Source organism: Bison bison, unplaced genomic scaffold, assembly GCF_000754665.1.
Source record: "Bison bison bison isolate TAMUID 2011002044 unplaced genomic scaffold, Bison_UMD1.0 scf7180017864518, whole genome shotgun sequence".
NCBI classification, from domain to species: Eukaryota; Metazoa; Chordata; class Mammalia; order Artiodactyla; family Bovidae; genus Bison; species Bison bison.
In genome coordinates, this window is record NW_011495071.1 from 19265335 (window position 1) to 19287279 (window position 21945).

A 21945-nucleotide genomic window follows, 5' to 3' on the forward strand; every position below is an offset into this window, starting at 1 on the left:
CAATCACGCCTAGTCCCAGGACCTCGCAACTCACTCCCAGGTACTCGAACATATTGATGATGATTCTCTTTCTTCGACCACACTCTAGCCAAGCTCCCTTGAGCCCTCTTCTCAACTAGACCTCAACCCTGGCCCTTAGTAACTATCCTCTCAACACAAATAGTTTAGCATACCCGATTCTTCCTGCATGGCAAAGTCTTAAACACTGACGGTTTCTAACAGCTCAGTCCCTCTTAAAGTCCTTGCTTGAGAAAACTCAAGACTGATGAATTTATTGTTCATTTTAGCCAACATCTGTTTATAGACTCCTGACCATCTTTTCTTAGAGCCTTTACTAAAAAATGGGCTTACAATTATCCATCTTTCACCTGTCCCTTTGAGAGGTATATGTATCTCCTACCACTGAGGAGGACCAGAAAGCCAGCCCTTTCAAATGCAATTATCAGGAAGGATAGGGCCTGTCTTCCAGTTTCTGGGGGAGGACAGAATCCTAACTTCAATCTCTGCCAGCTAACAGACCCAGCTAAGTAAAAAGCATTTACACTAAGGAACCCTATGGGATTTCTCACTTCCCCGTCTCTCCTGAGACCCCACTTATCCCTCTTGCTACTCCCTCATTCTCCCTGTCACACACCTAGCCACCTCTGGCAAAATCAAAGCTGAGTTCAGTTGATGCTGAATTCTCTTCCCCACTGTGACACCAAATTACTAATTAAACTCTGTCCTTACCATTCTAACTAGTATCTGGCTTTATCTTTGACAATACCCAACAGAAACAATATGTATGCTACTGCTAAGTCACTTCAGTCGTGTCCGACTCTGTGCGACCCCATAGATGGCAGCCCACCAAGCTCCCCCGTCCCTGGGATTCTCCAGGCAAGAACACTGGAGTGGGTTGCCATTTTCTTCTCCAATGCATGAGAGTGAAAAGTGAAAGTGAAGTCACTCAGTCGTGTCCGACTCCTAGCGACCCCATGGACTGCAGCCTACCAGGCTCCTCCATCCATGGGATTTTCCAGGCAAGAGTACTGGAGTGGGGTGCCATCGCCTTCTCCGTCAATATGTATAGGGATGCTGAAAGCAGCGTTCTTCACAACTGGAAACGACCTCAGTGCCCAGCATCAGAACGCACCAATAAAGAGTGGCATATTCATACAAGAGCATAAAACGCAGGGGCGGAAAAGTGGGAACCACTGCAATGCAGATGGACACGGATCCCTGCCTCCCCCTGCTCTGCCCATAATGTTTAATGAAAGAAGGCAGGCCCCAAAGAGCACACACTTGTATTAGTTTTCCATTGCTGTGGGAGCAGTGACCACCAGTGTAGCAGTTTACAATGGCACCCACTGATGATCTCACAGCCGTGTAGGTCATAAGTACAGGTCTGGCTCCACTGGGTCCTCTGCTCAGTGTCTCACAAGCTGCAGTTGAAGTATCCACTGGGCTGGGGTCTCCTCTGCAGTTAAGAGTTCTCTTCCAGTTCATTCAGGTTGTGGGCAGCATCCAGTTCCTAGTGGTTGTAGGACACGGAGTCCGTTTCTTGTTAGCCGTCAGCTGGCTATAGTTCCTTGAGGCCTTTTGCTTACAAGCCCTCTCACAACAATGACAGTTTACTCCTTTGAGGCCAGCAGGACCATGTCTTTCTCATGCTTCGAATTTCTGACTTCAGAAGGGCCCAGCCTCTTATTAAGTTCTCATCCGACTAAGTGAGTGAGTGAAGTGAGTCAAAGTCGCTCAGTCGTGTCTGACTCTTTGCAACCGCATGGACTTTACAGTCCATGGAATTCTCCAGGCCAGAATACTGGAGTGGGTAGCCTTTCCCTTCTCCAGGGGATCTTCCCAACCCAGGGATCAAACCCAGGTCTCCTACATTGCAGGCGGATTCCTTACCAGCTGAGCCACAAGGGAAGCCCAGGAATACTGGAGTGGGTAGCCTATCCCTTCTCCAGCGGATCTTCCCAGCCCAGGAATCAACCTGGGGATTCTTTACCAACTGAGCCATGAGGGAAGCCCCAATTAAGTTAGGCCTACTCATCTCCCTTTTGATGAACTCAAACTCAATTGGTCTGAAATGTAATCACATTTGCAAAATCCCATAAGTTAAGCAGCAGAATGAGATCCATCATATCCACATCTTACCAAACTCAAGAGAGTGAGATTATACAGGGCAAGTATGTGGGAGGCAGGCAGCATGGGGCCCTCCCAGAATTTTGTCTACCACAAGACTGAACAATGCAACTTTTATCAAGTCAAAAAACTGCAAAAGTAACCTAAGATGACAGAAGTCAGATGGTATTTTTGTTGGGTGGCACGTGTATTTGAGGAGACACCTGACGAAGGCTTCTGAATGTTGGTAAGTCTTCTACATCTTGATCTCCAAGGTGACTACACAAATGTGCACTTTGCAAAAATTCATCAGTTGTGCACTTAATATTTGTATATGTATTTTATACTGCAATAAATATTTTACACAAAAATTTTAAAATAGGTTCTCCGGGTGCTTTGTTCAATTACATATAGGAACAATAATTAGTATTAAAATTGTTGGTATAAAACTGGCACTGGCAGAAAGTGCTTGAAATTAGTCTATGCCCCAAAGTAACTTAAAGACTGAGAGGTTTATGTCTACATTAGTTTGGCAAAATATGTTGTAAAAATAAGAAAAATTAAATTTCAGTTGGCTTTTATTCAAGTGATCATAAATTTGAGGTTTTGAAAGTTTCTCACTTTCCGTTTGAATACTGGTTCTCTCTACACTTTATGGAAGCGTGCAGTAGCAAGTTAAATGTAAACTGAGCTTTGAGTGTGAGTCTGTGTGTGTGTGTGTGTGTTTGGTGGGCGGGCAAGGGCAAGGAAATACAAGGAAACTAAATGGACCTAATTTAATAGAGTAGGTAAAATCTTTACATTCTTAGGATACTGACTTAAGAAGACCTCAGAAACACAAAGCTCTTTTTTTAAAAAAAAATTTATTGGAGTATAGTTGCTTTACACTTTGTATTAGTTTCTACTGTACAGCAGCATGAATCAACCATGCATATGCATACATCGCCTCTTGTTTGTATTTCCTTCCCATTTAGGTCACCATAGAGCACTGAGTAGCATTTCCTGTGCTGTACAGTAAGCTCTCATTAGCCATTCATTTTATGCATTGTGCATGCATACTCAGTCGTCACTGACTCTTTGCCATCCCATCGACTGTAGCCCACTAGGCTCCTCAGTCTGTGGGATTTTCCAGGCAAGAATATTGGAGTGGGCCGTCATTTCTTCCTCCAGGGCATCTTTCCAAACGAGGGATAGAATCCGTGGCTTCTTGGATCTCTTGCATTGCAGACAGATTCCTTACTGCTTGAACCATCAGGGAAGCCCCTCTTTATATATTGGGTGTATACACAGTGTGTGTAGGTCAATCCCAATCTCCCAGTTCATCCCAGTACCCCATTCCCTCCTTGCTGTCTGTACGTTTGTTCTCTATGTCTGTGTCTCTATTTCTGCTTTGCAAATAAGTTTATTTGTACCATTTTTCTAGATTCCACATATATATGTTAATATATGATATCTATTTTTCTCTTTCTGACTTACTTCACTCTTTATGACAGCTTCTAGGTCAATAAAGACTGTTTTCATGACCATATCTCTGCAAATGGCACAATTTCATTTCTTTTTGTGACTGAGTAATATTCCATTAAATATGTGCCACATCTTCTTTATCCATTGATATGTTGATGGACATATAGGTTACTTCCATGTCCTGGCTATTGAAATAACAATGGGTACAGGTATTATTTTCAGAGCTGGTCAGCCTTAACCTAATTCCTTTCTTCGCATTTCCATTCTGTTCTAAGGTAAGGAATTCACATTATTTCTTTAAGGAATATAAATTAATGAAGGTCTCCATGATAAATAAATCAGAAAAACACATTTATCCCAAATTCAAGAAAATATTTATTTATTATCTATTTTTGACTTCATCGGGTCTTAATTGTGGCTTAGGAGCTCAGTAGTTGTGACTTAATTGTCCTCCAGCATGTGGGATCTTAGTTTCCTGCTATGTACCCTGCATTAGAAGGTGGATTCCTAACCACTGCACCACCAGGGAATTCCCTACTCCACCTTATTCTAAACAGCACAAAAAGAAGTCACATAAATGTGATATAAGTAAAGTAAAGGCTATTCTTACTATGAATATGATGTAAATCTTAAATAAAATATTAGCAAACAGATTGAAAAATATATTAAATAATAAGATATCATGACCAAATGGTCATATTTCAGCAATGCAAAGATGGCTCAATATCAGTGAATCTATTACATAACTCATAATATTAATTAAACTATGGAGAAAAAAAGTATGCAATCGTCTCAAATTTGCTGACATTTAATAAAGTTCAACTATATTATCACCCTGCTTATTTAACTTATATGCAGAGTACATCATGAGAAACGCTGGACTGGAAGAAGCACAAGCTGGAATCAAGATTGCTGGGAGAAATATCAATAACCTCAGATATGCAGATGACACCACCCTTATGGTAGAAAGTGAAGAGGAACTAAAAAGCCTCTTGATAAAAGTGAAAGAGGAGAGTGAAAAAGTTGGCTTAAAGCTCAATATTCAGAAAACGAAGATCATGGCATCTGGTCCCATCACTTCATGAGAAATAGATGGGGAAACAGTGGAAACAGTGTCAGACTTTATTTTTGGGGCTCCAAAATCACTGCAGATGGTGACTGCAGCCATGAAATTAAAAGACGCTTACTCCTTGGAAGGAAAGTTATGACCAACCTAGATAGCATATTCAAAAGCAGAGAGATTACTTTGCCAACAAAGGTCCGTCTAGTCGAGGCTATGGGTTTTCCTGTGTTCATATATGGATGTGAGAGTTGGACTGTGAAGAAAGCTGAGCACCGAAGAATTGATGCTTTTGAACTGTGGTGCTGGAGAAGACTCTTAAGAGTCCCTTGGACTGCAAGGAGATCCAACCAGTCCATTCTGAAGGAGATCAGTCCTAGGTGTTCTCTGGAAGGACTGATGCTAAAGCTGAAACTCCAATACTTTGGCCACCTCAAGCAAAGAGTTGACTCATTGGAAAAGACCCTGATGCTGGGAGGGATTGGGGGCAGGAGGAGAAGGGGATGACAGAGGATGAGATGGCTGGATGGCATCACCGAGTCAACGGACATGAGTTTGGGTGAACTCCGGGAGCTGGTAATGGACAGGGAGGCCTGGCGTCTTGCAATTCATGGGGTTGCAAAGAGTCGGACACGACTGAGTAACTGAACTGAACTGAACATCCATTCATGATTTAAGATACTTTAAAAAATAGGACTAGATGGCTATTTTCTCAATATGAATAAATATATCTGTGTCAACACAGAAGCCAGCACTATGCTTAAATGGGAAAACATTTAATGAGATGAATTCTCATTAAAGTTAAGAATATGGGAACCATATCACTACCTTAATACTGTTCTGGAGATTGTGGAAACCAAAGAAACGAGGAAACAACATATGTTAGTGGTACATAATGTAAAAGAGGCAAAATTATCATCTGTAGAGTTATAATTGTATATTTGGGTAGGACCCAGAAGAAGTCATTAAAAAGCATTTTTAAGCAAAGAGAATTCAGTAAAAATGGATGGGTGGAAAATTACTATATAGAAATCAATAACTTTCATATATTCACTAGTAGGAAGATAAAATGGGAACTATCTTATTTATAATAGCAACAAAAATGAACATATCTAGTAATAAACAACAATAAATATGTAAGATCTATATGATGTAAAGTTTAGAATATTCCAGAGGGTCATAAAAAAAGATATGAGCAAACGGAAAGACAATTCATATCATAAGATTGTAACTAGATTCCGAGTTAGTTTGTAAAGTTAATTCCATAAAAATACTCTTTAGGATTTTTTAGGGACATAGACAAGCTAACGCTAAGTCCATATAGAATATCAAACAAACAAGGAGAGCCAGGAAAGTTTTGAACGAGAAGATCAGTAATAGAATTCTCTTCCTACCAGATGGTAAAATATAGAAAATTTTAAATGTATAAATATATAAAGGAAAATAATTAAAACAGTGTGGTACTGATATATAACAGACAACTCAAGAGAAGGTAATAGATGGTGTGGAAATCAGTCCAAGTACAGGAATCAGATATACGATAAAGATGTTATCTCACATAAGAGAGGAAAAGATGAGTTATTTGCTGAACTATGTTAGGGTAACCAAAGAGACATAATAAAAAAAGAAGGTTGGATTCATAGCTCACATTTATACTAGGGTAATTTCTTCATGTGAACATATAAATGTAAAAAATTTAAAACAAACAAGACTAAAACAAACTGTAAGAAGATTCTTCTATAAACTTAGAAAAAAATTCTTTCTGAATCAGTATAAACTTAAAGTTCAAAAGTGATAAAATGGAAAATTGCTACAACTACTATATAAAATTAAAACTTCATGTGACAAAAATCATCATAAACAAAGTTAAGCACAAACAAGAAGCTGGATAAAGCACTTGTAATTTATATCACAAGAAAAAAGCTAAATGTCCCTTTTCATAAAACCCCTACATAATATCAAGAAAAATACCAACAACCCAACAGAAAAAAAGATAAAGAAACAACAATTCACAGAAAAGGAAATACAAATGATTCTTTATTATATGAAAAGACTATCTATTGCCAGTCAGGTTAGTAAAGATTTTTTTAAAGTTGGGTAACACAGTGGTTAGCGCAAGTGTAGAAACAGTACTCTCATTCTCTGCTGCTGGAAGGGTGAACCAGCCCAATTTTGATGGAGGACAATTTGTCAATATCTATCAAAATTCTCAATTCATACATGCTTTGTTCTAGCATTTCCGTTCCTAGAAATTTGTCCAAACTTACACATATGTCAAATGGCCCAAGTTCTTCATTATCGTCGCACTGTTTGCAATAGCAAAAGATTTGAAATGCTTAAACTTTCCACCATAGGGGACTGGCTACATCAATTATGATATTGAACACATCAACACAATGGAATACCATGCAACCATAAAATGAAGGAGAAAGTTCTTTATGTACCAGTACAGATTGACCTCCAAAATAAAATTAAAAGTTCAAACAGTGTGTACAATACAATAGCATGCTATTAATTCTGGAAAAAGAAAGAATATGATATGTAAATTTGCTCATTTATTCATAAATTCTGTCTGGAAGAATGCCCAAGAACCTGATAACAGTATCTGTCATCAGGGATAGGACCTGGATGACTTAGGGACAGAGACAGAAGATAGGACTATTCATTTTATGCCTTTTGTACCCTTTTATTTTGAGCCATGTGAATGTATTATCAAAAAATGCACAACGCATTGAAGTTTACGATGTAATAAAAAGGGCAGAGTTACATTCCGGTCTGTCCATATTTATCCTGAATTTGCTGAAAATAAAGTCTATTGTTAATCAATACAGCTTTTTTTTTTTTTTTTTTAGGCAACAGACTCTCTACTTAATCTGGTTTTAGAATAGACCAAAATCAAGTCCCTGACTTACACAGCTTTTTGATTAAAGTGCCAGAAGAGAAATAATTTTTGCTTGAAAACTGAAGTTCCAAGATAAAAGTTAAATTTTTTAAAAGTTAAAAAAAATAAAGTTCTCAACAATAGGGACAGTAGAATCAGTTTGTTTAAAGCAATCAAACAAATATCAATAACAAAAAAGAAATCATGTTGTTTACACTATTTAAGGGTAAGTACCCCCACTGCAAGGAGGAGAGCAGGGTGAGAGATTACACGTTACATTCTAAAAATATTTCTTTATTGTTAAATTATTCTGATCTATTGATATATTAAATAATTTTATAATTTTAAAATTATACAAATATTTAAATATTTAAAAAACCCAAGGTTCCACTGGTAGCCAAATATACATAAATATGTTTAAGCTAGTAATTAAAAAAACACAAGTTTAAAAGAGACACCAATTTTTTTTTGACTAGTAAAATAGTAACATAGAAAAAATATGATACTTAATGCAGGTGATGGTGTTGTGAAAAAGGTACTCCCATCATTAATGGTGAAATATAAACTGGTCCCTTTCCCTTGTTTTAACTAAAATTTACAACGTATAGTTGTAAGAAATAACACAGAGAGAACCTATGAAGTCTTTACCCATGTAATTCTGTTTTAAAAAATAATTTGTCGGTGTCAGTTAAGAATCTTTAAAAATTCACACTTTCAACTAGAAATCCCATTTCTTGGAAACTATCCTAAAAATGTCATTAAAAGGAAAGAAAAAGCTATGTGCAGAAAATTTTCATTCAATACCATATATAAAATAAAAATATATTCATATAAAATATATAAGTTAATAAGAAAATAGTTCATTAAATAACATATACACTATAGAATATTCTACAGCCATTAAACCACATTTGTGTAGAATATAAGGTAATTGACTTAATATCTATGTTGAATGTTGATTTAAAAGATATAAAATTTTACGTACAAAATATGTGAAAAATATTCATATGGTCAATGAGTGAGAAAGAGGAGGAATTATGGTTGATACTTTGTCTCTTTCAAAACTTTATACAAATAATTTCAAATTTAATTTTTTTCAGATTTTTTTCCAAATTTTCCAAACTCAAGTTTTCCTACTTTTGTCAGAATTTGAGAAGCAAAATGAGGTGAAAGATGGCTACTTATTAATACAATAAGGATAACTAACTGCCCCGCACGAATGGGAGACTTTTGCTAGGAAAGAAGCACTTACTTGCATCTTTCTCTGGAGAAAGAGGATGGACCCTCTGCCCCAGGCAGGTGCTACTGATTGGCTGCCCCTGCTTCTCTGGGGGCTGGGCATTGCCCATGGGCTGCACCTTCCCCTTGGGGCTGCTGAAGAGGTCTTGGGAGTCCTTTCTTGGTCCAGATTCTTGGAGGGAACTCTCGAAAGATTTGTCTTTGAGTCTGAAGGAGAAGAGTGAGGTCCTTTTCTTGGGAACCCTGGAAGCATCTGGGACTGTCTCCTGCAAACTCACTTTCTCCAGGAGTGTGGGGACATCTTCCATCTTGCCACAGGGTGGGGGCACAAGTGCAGGAAACACCTTGGATGACCAGCTGGGCAAACTGTGAGTGCAAAGGGCGGGGGCAGGAGGGCTCGGGGCTGAGGGCTGGGCAGTCCTTGAAGTCGGGGAGCCCAGGGAAAAGAAGGCTGAGGCCTTGCTTGCCACGTCTCTCTTGGGGGATGGCTGATCGCTGTCTTTACTGGAGCTGCTTTTCCGAAAGCTGAATGAGCGAGTGTAAGCATGAGGTGGGCTGGTGGGCAAAGTCTTTGACTCTGGCTTGGCCCAGGCCTTCCTCCCACTGTCAGAGTTGGGGAGGAGCGGCTCCAGGGATCTCCGGATGGCGTTGGCTATAAGCCGCAGTGGAGACTTGGGTGGGGCCATGCTTCGTTCCCCAGGAGCCCGTTCAGCTGGGGCCCCCATCTTCTCCTGAGACTGTCTCGGGGCTGGCAAGGTCTCTTTCTCTGCCAGAGGAAGCAGCAAGGGGCGGACTGGTTTCAGCACATGGCCTCCTGAACCATTTCTAGTGCTCTTTTGGGAAAGTCGTGCTCCGGTTTCCAGGTACAAGTTCTCAAGGTTGGAGTCGTTCCAATCCAACAACCAAGTCTTCTGCTCCGGAGTGAGAACCAACTTCTTTAAGCCTGACTTCTCCTCTGCCAGCTCTAACCCACCATCCTCTACCCTCCTGGGTCTGGTACTCCCTTCTCCAGGCTCCTCTCCAGCCCAGGGAGACAGTGGGTGGTCTGGCAAGCACCTGTCCTTCCCTTCAACGGGGTGTGGGCCTCTGTGGATGCTTCTGATGTCCCTAGGAGGGGCCACTGCCTCCTGACACCCATCAGAAGCCATCTCTGTAGGGCTGGGTGGCCTGGAGCTCTGGAGGCCATTTCCACCAGGCCTCACCAGGCAGTATTCTGTCCGCTCCAGTACCTGCCCACGAGGCAGACGCAGGGGGAGATCCTTGGGTGGTCCATGGGCTTTGGCACGCCTCAGAAAGATGGGGGTGGATGGACTGCAGTGACCTCTGGAGATTTGTGAGGCGGTGTTGGAAACTGCCACCTGGAAGGGACAGGCAAAACCCAGCAGTGATTTAGAAGCTCCCACCATTCACTTACATGAGGAAGGTGCATCGCATCCCACAGCCCCCTCCCTTCCTCTCTTCAGATCTCAGACACCCAAAGTCAAAAAGAATTCTGTCTAGGGTGATTTCAGAGGGCCACTCTTCCTTCTAAGTGGCTATCTCGGAATGGGCTAGAATTGGCCCAGAGCCTCCATATCACTGATCAAAGGCTTACCTGATTCTTAGATTAGGTGGGTAGAAAGCCAGAGGGAAGGCAAAGTCTTTGACAAGCTCCCTGACCAGTGAGGGCAGGGCTAGCCTGGCCCATATGGGTGGGGCCAGGCACATCCGGAGGCTCAGCTATGGTCCCTACCAACAGGCATATTCTATCCATAGGTATGGTCCTCCAACAACCAAGAAACCAAGACTTTTTTCATTGGAGACCATTAAAGAGAGACAACTACCCTCTGGCTTGGAACTGTGGTGGCAGGAAAGACTCTGGGATCTCTCAATAACCCTTTCAGCTATGCTTTTTCATGTATGGAGGTGATAATTGGATCATAAAGAAAGCTGAGCACCAGAGAATTGATGCCTTTGAATTGTGGTGCTGGAGAAGACTCCTGAGAGTCCCTTGGACAGCAAGGAGATCAAATGAGTCAATCCTAAAGGAAATCAATGCTGAATATTTATTGGAAGGACTGAGGCTGAAGCGCCAATAATTTGGCCACCTGATGCAAAGAGCCGACTCTTAGGAAGAGAGCCTGATGCTGGGAAAGATTGAGGGCAGGAGAAGTAGGGGGCAGCAGAGGATGAGATGGTTGGATGGCATCACTGAATGGACATGAGTCTGAGCAAACTCCAGGAGACAGTGAAGGACAGGGAAGCTTGGCATGCTGCAGTCCATGGGGTCAAAGAGTCAGACGTGACTTAGCGACTGCACGAGGACCCTTTAAAATCTGATTCATGCCTCACCATTGAGAAGGCAATCAATCATTGCCAGCATTCAGGAGCTTGGCCCTTGGCAGAGGGAGAACATAACAGACTTTAGAAGGAATGGTTGTGTCCTGCCCAGAGCTCTGGTCATTGAACAGGAGCTCCTCAGGAGAATGAAATATTCTGTCTTGGATGTTCTACTTCCCAGAGTCTAGAACAGGCTCTGGCAGGTAACAGAGGCTTGATAGATTCATACTGAAGGAAAGAGTCCAATCCTGTCTATATCAGTGATGCCATTTTCTATTCAAGCGGGATGTTGCTTCCAAGGTTCTCAGTTCAGTTCAGTTCAGTCTCTCAGTTGTGCCCGACTCTTTGCGACCCTATGAACTGCAGCATGCCAGGCCTCCCTGTCCATCGCCAACTCCCAGAGTTCACCCAGACTCACGTCCATCGAGTCAGTGATGCCATCCAGCCATCTCATCCTCTGTCATCCCCTTCTCCTCCTGCCCCCAACCCCTCCCAGCATCAGTCTTTTCCAACGAGTTAACTCTTCGCGTGAGGTGGCCAAAGTATTGGAGTTTCAGCTTTAGCATCAGTCCTTCCAAAGAACACCCAGGACTGATCTCCTTTTGAATGGACTGGTTGGATCTCTTTGCAGTCCAAGGGACTCTCAAGAGTCTTCTCCAACACCACAGTTCAAAAGCATCAATTCTTCGACCCCTTGTTCAAGGTTCTCAGCTGCGACCAAAGGCGCTCTCCATTCTGTACCTGCCACCCTATAGCTGCCAGCTCCTCAACACCCTCTGTGAGGTCATCAAGGGCAGAGCATAAGCCCGAGCATCTCTGCACCCCACAGTCCAGCCCAGATTCCAGGCCTCGTAAAGTCTGCCGAGTGAGTGAGTGGCTGGCTATGCCCTTGGTGACTGAGAAGGAGCAGAGTGCATTTTTGTGAAAGGTACAAATGAAGAAGCCTGGGGTGGGCTCTTGACAGAGCATCTCTCTGGCCCTGGCTTTGCAACTGGGGTGACCTAAGGATGCTAGGAATCCAGAGCTCAGTGTGGAAGTAGGGGGAGTACAGGCATCATCCTCACGCCTGTGCAGGGCCCTGAGGGCTCTTACCTGAGGCAGGGAGGGACTGTCCAAGGCATTCAGGTCACCAATCGAGGAAGAAGAGGGTGAAGAAGGAGAAGGCGGGGGAGGACAAGCTTGCTTTGGAGGCGACACGGTCATTTTGCTGTTCACTGGCATGAAATCTACCAAGGAAAGAATATGCTCTCCATTACAGAGTTGTGGCTTTTCCTTATTTTATCAAGAAAAGGGGAGGTTTATCAGTGAAGCTCCACTCTATAAATTGAGTCAGGAGAGGAAGATGCTGGAGACCAGTTCAGAGGCCCTTGAGCCCAGAGCCTGGGACTTGGAAGAACAGGCGCAGGAGTGTCAGATTCCTTAGGGGAAGAAGGTCCCAGGATGCAAAGTCCAAGAACCACTATGTCTCACACGCACAAGAGAATGCTCCCGAGAGAGGGAAGAGGGGTCTCTAGGGTTTTTCTGGGAAACGGACATCTACCTCTAATGTCTGCCCTAAAGCCATCATGGTGGGGGGCTGGGGCTGCATTAAATTTCTTAGTCAATATAGAGGCCACCTGAGGCCTCTTCCCACAAGAGGCTGGACCATTTGCCATGGGCATGGATGGGATAACACAGGAGAGGCAGTCACAGCTGAGGAAAAGGGCTCCTCCTCTCACGGGTGCGCAAAGCAGCTCTCGGATGAGATGGCCAGCCTGACATGTTAAGAGAACTCGAGGGAGGGAGGTCATAATGAGCATCAAAGCATCTGAAGCATATGGAGTGGGGTTCATGCCAAGCTCCTGTTGGTCAGGGAACAAGCAAGAGAGAGTGCATGTGCTCAGATGGACAGGAGAAAGGAGCGTGCCTGGGACTGAGGATGGGCCTCATTCTGAACTGTGGGAGCTGAAATCAATTAGTCTAGTTACAACTGAGTTCTAACAGATGTCGCCTACAAGATCAATCTCATTCCCTCTCTCTCCTGAGTGCATGCACCACGTGTGCACATGTACCCTCTAGGAACCTTAAATCGGGGCCTCCCTGCTGGCTCAGTGGTAAAGAATCCGCCTGCCAATGTAGGAGTTGTGGGTTCAATCCTTGAGTCAGGAAGATACCCTGAAGAAGGAGATGGTAACTCCAGTATTCTTGCCTGGGAAACCCCATGGACAGAGTAGCCTGGTGGGCTACAGTCCATGGTGTCACAAAAGAGTTGGACAAGAACTTAGCGACTCAACAGCAACAAACCTAAACTCTCAAGAGTTTTCTTTCCCTATCACACCATTTCAGTAACCAGTCCTCAAAGGGATTCAGAAGATGCCATGCTCACTTGCAGATTTACCCATCAAGTGTCTGACCCACCAGCCCAGCCAGCTCTCCCGTAAGCCCTCCAGGCACATAAAGGCTGTTCTCCAGGGAACCTCGCAGTAACACCTGTCTGTCTATCCATTCTTGTCAGAATCCTTACTTCTGGCTGCTCGGCTGACCCATTTCCATTTCCCTCCAAGGCATGAGATTTCAGCTTGCTTCTTAACATGATCCCCTGGCCTCAGTTTCCCCAGAGCTTTGGTTGAGAGGCCCCTCCTCTGGGACCCATCCAGGCCAAGCCAAACCCAAGCTCACCACAAGAGGAGCTCCTTCCAGACCACCAGGGAGCCACATAGGGGGTTTGTTAGTGCTCTGACCTGCTTTCCTCTCTCAAGTGCAAGCATGTTGGAGCATGCATCCCAGGCCTGGGCTATGAAAAGCTGGCCACACACACGGTCAGCAAGCTTCCCAACGGAAGAGCTCCAGGGGGAAAAGGTAACTCAGGGAAACAGGTCTGAGAGTGGCAGGAAGGAGCTGCTCGGGACAAAGGCCACACTGGCTGCCAGGAGCTGACACGGGTTGGGGTGGGCAGCTGGCTGGCCTGCCTGTCACCCCAACGAACCCCCATATCAGTCCACAATTAGATGGTTCGAGCCTAAAAAGGCAAAAGCTGTGAGTCAGTTGTTGCTGCGCTTCCTGTCCTGGGCTTGCCAAATTCCTGCTAAATTCTTTCTCCTCCTCTTCCTCGCCCCCTCATTCTCCTCTTTCTGCCATCTCCTGAATCAAACTCCTGAACTTGTCCCAAAGGGCCCTCAGCTCCACAGACTGCCTCTTTGTTCCCCTGAGGAGCAATCTGGGAATCTTCTGATACAGAGTCAGGACACCTTGGGAACCAAGCTGACAGGAGAGCCTTGGGGTTCTCAAGGTCATGACCTGGGAGCTCCCCCCTCTCTTCATCTAATTCCCACCCCCACCCAGTGAGTGGGGTCTCTCTCCACACATGGCCTCAAGAGTGAGGCCTCAGAACTGGGAGGCGGCCCTGAGGAGATGGGGGAAGCAACGCACCTGCCATTCCAATCACAGTCTGGGAGAGGAAGGGGGCGCCAGAGCGCAGCTGAGAGGCGACTGGAAATCTCACCCACTGAGGCCTTTGGGTTCCCTCAGAGGATGGTACCGGGGAGCCTGGAACACCACCCCCTTCACACCCACGCCACCCAGCTGGTACTGAGCGAGTCACGTAACCCTCAGGTTTCTCATCTGAAAATTGGGAAGCCTAGCGTTTCATGGGGAAGCTGAAGAAATAAAATGGGATTAAAAAGAGGTGCTCAGTGCAGAGCACAAAGTAAATGCCACAGTGAACAGTGAAAGTCACTCAATCGTGTCCGACTCTTGGCAACCCCATGGACTATACAGCCCATGGAATTCTCCAGGCCAGAATACTGGAGTGGGTAGCCTTTCCCTTCTCCAGGGGATCTTCCCAACCCAGGGATCGAACCCAGGTCTCCTGCATTGCAGGCGGATTCTTTACCAACGGAGTTATCAGGGAAGCCCTAAATGCCACATGGTAGCTAAATATGAATTCCATTCCCTTCTTCCCAGGCACACAGGTGGTGTCCAATAAAGGCATTGCTGAACCGCTGACGTGTTTCAGGGGAGACTGCACATACCCACCCTGGCCAGGACTTCTGCAACTCAGGGCCCAGAGGCTTCATTTTCACTTACAACTCACATCCTTCCTTGCTGGCCCTTTCTTGTTTTGCTTGAAACCTTGGCATGGTCCAGCCGGGGCTGCCCTGACCTCTGCGGGAGACTCAATCCTGGGTGCCACTGGGCCTTTCAGTCCCATTGTGCAAAGGGGGTTGATGAGCAGACCAGAATCCAGATTGCAGCTCCTCCCATATCCTCCCTGGGTCAGCTGCCTCTTCTTTGGGCCCTCTGGCAATAGAGGCAGTTCCCTCTGACCCTAGAGATCATTCTGCTGAGTGTGGTCAGCTGGGGGAGAGTGATAAGGGCAGGCACACAGCCCACTCCATCCACCTGTCTGGGGCTGGGGCCCGAGCCAGCCTTAACAAGCCAGTGAAGGGATAGATGAGACAGTACTCCAAGCTTTGCTCCCTTCTTCAGGACCAGCCTTGCCTACTGGGTTTCCTTTTGGGCACAACGAAGATGACTGGAAAGATGGCTCTGGAGATTTTCACAAAGACTGGGATCCCAGGGTGCAGCTTCCCCAAATTTGGAGCGTAGGCAATTCTTAAATCCTCCCAAAGTCTTGGAGTGCCCTCTAGGGGTGGAGCCTGCTCAGGCTGAAGTCATGTTCTCTGCTCCTACACTCAGTTTAACCAGCTTGGTCCCGGATTCTTTAGCTAGTTCCTCCGTTAACTCATTTATTCATTCTGTAAGCAAGGACTGGGTGCCTCCTCTGCGCCAGGCCCATACTAAGCACTTAGCCCCTAGAAATGATTCAAACTCGAGGCTGGCTCTCAAACCAGCTTTTATATACATTTAAGAAGCAACAGCTGATACTCCTGGGTTAACTAAAGACATAGCTGAGAAACCACGCCACTGCTTAGCAGTCTCCTCTCCCCTGTGCCTCCTCCAGGATCCCCCACCCTACTGGGAGGGTCACCTACCAGACTCCCAGCTCCCACCGCCCCCCACCCCTCACCGCCCGACCAGGACTCCTTGAGGGCGAGGACGGACCCCTCACACCAGTAGCACTCAGTAAAGAAAGCTGGAAGCACTGGACAGAATCTGTGCCCAAATCGACCCACCCGTAGAATTCCCGTGGCTGGGGAGAGGTTGAGGTGGGGAAGTAAATGAGATAACATGTGAAAAAGGCCTGACCTGGGCCTTCACTGAAGGTTAATTCCCTCCTCCCCCTTACCTTCCCTGCCTGGAACTACAGAATGGCTCAAGAGTCATTTTAGGTTGTTCCCTGGTCTCAGAATACTGGAGTGGGTAGCGTTTCCCTTCTCAGGCCTGCCCAGGTGTGCGGCCCTGGTCCAGAAGTACCCATTGTCCCAGCCTGGCCCAAGGGAAAGGGGCTGCAGGTCTTGGGGTTTCGGGGAGAATGACTCACTGGCTAGGAGTCAGTGATGACTCAGAAGGAAGAAGTTAACTAAACTAGCACGCTATTTATTCCAACTTCATTTTTTTTTTTTTGGTCTAACCCAAGGCTTTCCTGGGTCCATCTCTCTTAGAGCAAAGTCTGGAGAGGGAGTGTGAGGGCAGCGATGGGCTTGGAATCAGATGAAGAGTCCGTGCCCGCTCTCAAGATTGGGGAGGGAAATCTCTGCTTGGTAACTAGGGTGGCGCCAGGCGCGGGCTAGCCCTGGGACGTCGCCAACCGTGCGCGCAGTCATTGCGCCCCCTAGTGGGAGCCTGCTGCCTTGGCACCTGCTGCACGTCCTGGTCCTGGTAGCCTGCTCAGAAGAAGTAGGGGGTGGGCGGGTGGATGGGTGTGTGTCGGTGTGTGTTCTTTCATTGCTTTACCCACTACTGCTCAAGGTTAAGCTGACAGCCCCAGCCCAATTCCAGTGAACTGAACCAAAATGTATAGAGCCCCTGGGCCACAGTTTCATCTTTGTTTCAAGAAGCTTGGAGCTCGGGTCCCTTTCAAGTGCAGTTGTAACGTTCTAAGGCTCGCTGAAGGTAGAAAATCCATTGGAAAGAGCTTTGTCTAGTGAGCAGCGGAAATAGAGTCAAACATACATTTCTTTCCTTTCCCCTCACATCCAGGAGGCCAGTTCAGAGAGGACATGTGAGGAGTGAGAACAGCTGCCCCTGAGAATTAATCAGACAGCTCCTGCCCGCCCCCACCTTCCCCAGGGAGCTCATGACTCACTGGACTGGAATCTTCTCCCACTCTGGTATTCGCTGGGAGTTGGACACTGGAAACTATTGGCCCGCTGCAGAGCTGTGGTGGGAAAAAGAAAAAGGCAGGGGAGATGAGGAGGGAAGAAGAGTCTGTTAAATGGATAGGACAAATAGGGAGTTGTCTCCTATGGCCCATTTACCAAAAGCTAATAGACTCATGGTCATAATTGACTGAGCCCCTTCCTTTACTCCGGCTGTCCCTGTGTCTATAACACACACCTCCAAGTTTTCATTCATTCAGTCATCAAACAGTTATTGAGACACTGCTGGGGGCCAGGTAATGCCCTCTTTCAGAAAAGATCTCAAATTAAGTGCCATCATTCTAACTCACCCATTGGTAATAAGCATGTGTACTTACATGTTTATGTACATACATGTATACATATATGCCTATATGTACACAGGCATATATAACACATCTTTTTAGCAGAGCAGCTCTTTGAAGCTGAAGTCTAACATCAATGCCACAACTGTGTCATAGCGGAACCAGAGCTGCTCTCACTGAAGCCTGGAAGCTGCAGAAAACAGCAACCTCTTTCTGTGTTACCCCCAGAGTCCCCAAGCCCTTTCAATTTTAACTGAACCCCTGTACAATCCATGGCCACGACCCCTCCTCTTGTCCTGGTTCCAATGGAAACACACTTGCAGGATGCTGTGGGCTGGATCTTGAGAATCAGCTGAGCAAAATGAACATCACAGGCAGAAAAAATGGGTCTTGGCCATTTGGGGCCTGAGAGTGGGCAGCGGGATATAAATGTATCCCATTCCCACACTGGACCCTCAAATTTGGCCTCCGTGGTGGCCCTCTTTCCTGGCGGCATCTGGGGGCACTTATGCAAATGCAGATATTGGGCCCCACTCTAGACTCAAGACATCTGAGTCTCTGAAGGAGGGAACCTAGAAACCTGCCTCTTAAATGGTATTATTTAGGAACCACTGAACATGGTGTTTTAGGGGAGCATTACAGAGTGTTTTCTCTGACCTCTATTAGACAGGGCTCAAGTTCTATTTTAAACCATCATCATGGACATGCTCTATGCTAAAAAACTTTGAGAAGGCGATAGGTTTCTTGATGAGCTGAGGCAGTCCCAGAGTCCTTTCAAAGGTGATAAAACATATATAATATTAAAATCTCCATGTTAACCATTTTTAAGTGTAGAGTTGAGTGGCAGTAAGTACATTCGCATCATTGTACAAACAATACCTCCACCATCTCCAGAACCTGTTCTTCATTCCAAATGAAAGCCTGTCTCCATTAAACAATAATCCCTAGCCACCCTCTTCCCCCAGCCCCTAGTAACCACTTTTCTATACTCCCTGCCTCTATGACTTGAACTATTCTGGATGCCTCATAGAAGTGAAATCATATAATACTTGTCTCGTGGCTTAGTTTCCCTAGCATAATAACTTACAGGTCCATCCATGTTATAGCATGTGTTGCAGTTTCATTCCTTTTTAAAGATGAATAACATTCCATTGTGTGGATATAGCATGATTTGTTTGTCCATTCACCTGCTGATGGACATTTGGGTCATTAACCTTCCTGCTATTGTAAAAAATGCTGCTTTGAGCATGGTGTACAAATGGTGTACATTTGGTGTACAAATGGAGTCTTTTTAAAGTGATGTCCTGGTATTTTTCAGCATCCCTTCAGCTAAACTCTGAGCCATTTATCTAGGTGAAAAGTGTGATTAACGAAACCCTATAACACCCGCAACATGATGTCAACCCTACATCACCTGCTACAGTGGCAGACTCACCATAACCAGCAACACAAAACACAGCACTTAGACTGTGTCCGAGATTGTAACCTTACGAAGTGGTCTGCTTGGCAATGATGGAAACTACGATGGATGAAGACAAAACCGACAGAAGATTGCTTGAAAGTCATGAGGTCTATCCACTTCTGTCTACTAGGTTTCTTATTCTGGAATTAAACTGGACTGTCAAACAAAATGCTCTGGCCACACTGCCTTGATCTCTCCACTCCACCCCATCCTGGGAGAAACGCTCTAGCTGTCACGCTTCGCTGTCATGCTCTTACCTGCCAGCAAGGGGCGCTGCATAGAACAGCCTTGGGAAAACTATGGCTGCACTTTCTGCAGAGCCATTGTTCAAGACATGGTGGAATATCCCTCTCAGGAAATTTCCATAGGGTGAAGCATTAGGAAAAGTGGGACTGAGACCTGCTGCAAACCAGTGTATTTTTCCCTTGTGAATAATGAGAAATGATTGTCTGTTTCCATTTGAACCATGGCTTCAGGAAAACTTGGTATCAAATAATCCCACTAGAGCAACAGTTTAGGATCATGGTCTGCCTCTCTGAGGTCTATACCTCCTAAACTGGTTTTCACTTTCACATATATATAGATATCTTGAGACTTTATCTTGAGGCGCTCTTTCATATACAGAGACACACAATTTTGTTTTATGCCTCTCTTGTAAATTGCCTAAAATCCCCTGGCAATCGAGGAGAGCGAAGAAATGGAGGGAAGAAATGAAAGGCAGGCAGGCTTCGTATACGTAACTGAGGAGGCTGGAGCCCAGGGAGAGGGAGAGGCCTGCGGTACCCAAGCCTCTGTCCTCTGCATGCGCTAATCCTCTCTGGATAGCACCACAAATGGTCCTGAGCAAATGTGTTTGGAGGACAACTTGTCCTTTTAAAAAACAGCTCACATGGGAGGGTAAACCCACAGTTTCCAGGATTCCAGCCCCAGCTCTGGTCTTCCTGTGAAACCATTACTCCCGAGAACATTTCTAGGTTCACGTGGAAGTCCTGCTCTCGGCCACCAGAGGGAAGCACAGGACAGGTGGCGCTACGGCTCTTCCCAGGGCCGCTCAGGCCATTGGTCCTGACGGTGGCAAGTTGCTGTTAGCCTGTTTCTTCACACCCAAGGGTTAGCAGTCACTCTTGACTAACTCAGAACACTCAATCCGAGGCCACCTTTGTTAAAACAAGCTGGAGTGCTGAAGACAACTACTTCTTAGAGTGTGGAGCGCCCAGCACCCACTAAGCTGTGAGTCCTTGGGAAAACAGTCCGTTTGTACACCTGTAAATTGGGCTTCACGCTACTTACCTCACAGGGTCATCCTGAGGATGAAGTGGTGCCATGTACAGGCAAAGCCTTGACCAATACAGCACTCAGTGACAGGGCATTTGTTACCACACATTCCACAGGCCCCAGGCACTGACAGTGGCCCTGCGCTGCCCCCAAGGAAACTCTGCTGCCCAGGGCTACCTGTGGTCCAACAGCAGCTGGACCTTCCCTCGTGGGCCACGGGATGCCAGAGGGCCCCTCAGGAGATATTCACAGAGGAGACTGCTCCAGGCGAGAGGGTCCTAGGCCATCCCCCAGCCCTTATCTCTCCCTGCGACACACGACAGCCAGTCAGGCCCCTCTGCTACCTTCCCACTTGAGATTCCAAAGCTTCCTGTGGAGAGGGAGGCTGGCTCTACGTCCAGTCCCCTCACACCCAGTGTCCCAGCTCCACCGCCTCTGAGCCTGAGGGCCAGACGTACTGTCCCACGGTCCTCCATGAGGAAACACTGGCTATGACAGTCAGTCTCTGTCCCCCTTTCCCACTCCTGGCCCCGTGTCCCAGGGTCAGGCAAGCCTGTCTCTCTCCCAGGCAGGCTTTCTACTCACCAGGCTCAGCTTCGGGCTCCCCGAGGTCGTGTGGAGAGACTGCCCTGGGCAGGGCCTCCCTCAGGGAGCTGTGCCGGGTGAGGGGCTTCAGGAGGGGTGGGAGCTGGAGTTCCGGTTGCTGGGGTCTTTCATCAAAGGGCTCCACACTGGAGGCCTCACTGTCACCACGGTCCAATTCTGCATCGGAGCTGGAGGGGGAGGGACAGAACAGGTGAGCTTGGAGGCCTGCACTCCCCATCCCCCACCACGCTGTGCCCTGCCCAGCACTGCCTCCATCAGACAAAAGGCTTCCAGGGAATGGGCTGTAGTTTAGTTACCTCTGTGCCTGGCACCCAGCCTCTGGCTTGGTTCTGGGCTGAACTGTGTCCCCCCAGATTCATAAGAAGTCCTAGCTCCAAGTACCTGGGAATGGGACTGCTTCTAGAGACAGGGTCTTTACAGAAGTCATTAATTTAAAATGAGGTCATCAGGGTGGGCCCTAATCCAATCTGGCAGGTGAAAGTGAAAGTCGCTCAGTTATGTCTGACTCTTTATGACCCCATGGATGGTAGCCCACTAGATTCCCTGGTCCATGGGATTCTCCAGGCAAGAATACTGGCGTGGGTTGCCATTCCTTTCTCCAAGGGATCTCTCCCACTCAGGGATCAAACACGGGTCTCTTGCATTGCAGACAGATTCTTTACCATCTGAACCACCAGGGAAGCCTAATCTGGCAGGAGTCCTTATGATTTTCCTTACAAGGAAATTTAGACACAGGTATACATAGAAGGAAGGGGCTTCCCAGGTGGTAAAGAACCTGCCTGCCAATGCAGGTGATATAAAAGATGCAGGTTTTGATCCTTGGGTCGGGGAGATTCCCTGGAGGAGGGCATGGCAACCTGCTCTAGTATTCTTGGTTGGAGAATCCCCATGGACAGAGGAGTGTCCATGAAGTGACTCAGCATGCACTCATACATAGAAGGAAAATGCCGCATAAGTGAGAAGACCACCATCTCCAAGCTGAGGAGAGG

General features: G+C 46.0%; 1 protein-coding gene across 3 annotated transcripts in view; it reads right to left on the reverse strand.

Moving 5' to 3' along the window:
- Positions 1-21945, reverse strand: part of MICAL2 (microtubule associated monooxygenase, calponin and LIM domain containing 2) — a 241958-nt gene that overhangs the window by 51268 nt on the left and 168745 nt on the right. For all 3 annotated transcript variants that reach the window (XM_010830618.1, XM_010830615.1, XM_010830616.1), the window contains 4 exons: positions 20936-21123; positions 17257-17328; positions 12162-12295; positions 8764-10108 (listed from right to left, as the gene is read on the reverse strand). In XM_010830618.1, the coding sequence (XP_010828920.1) occupies positions 8764-10108; positions 12162-12295; positions 17257-17328; positions 20936-21123 (1739 nt within the window). The remainder of the gene's footprint in view (positions 1-8763; positions 10109-12161; positions 12296-17256; positions 17329-20935; positions 21124-21945) is intronic.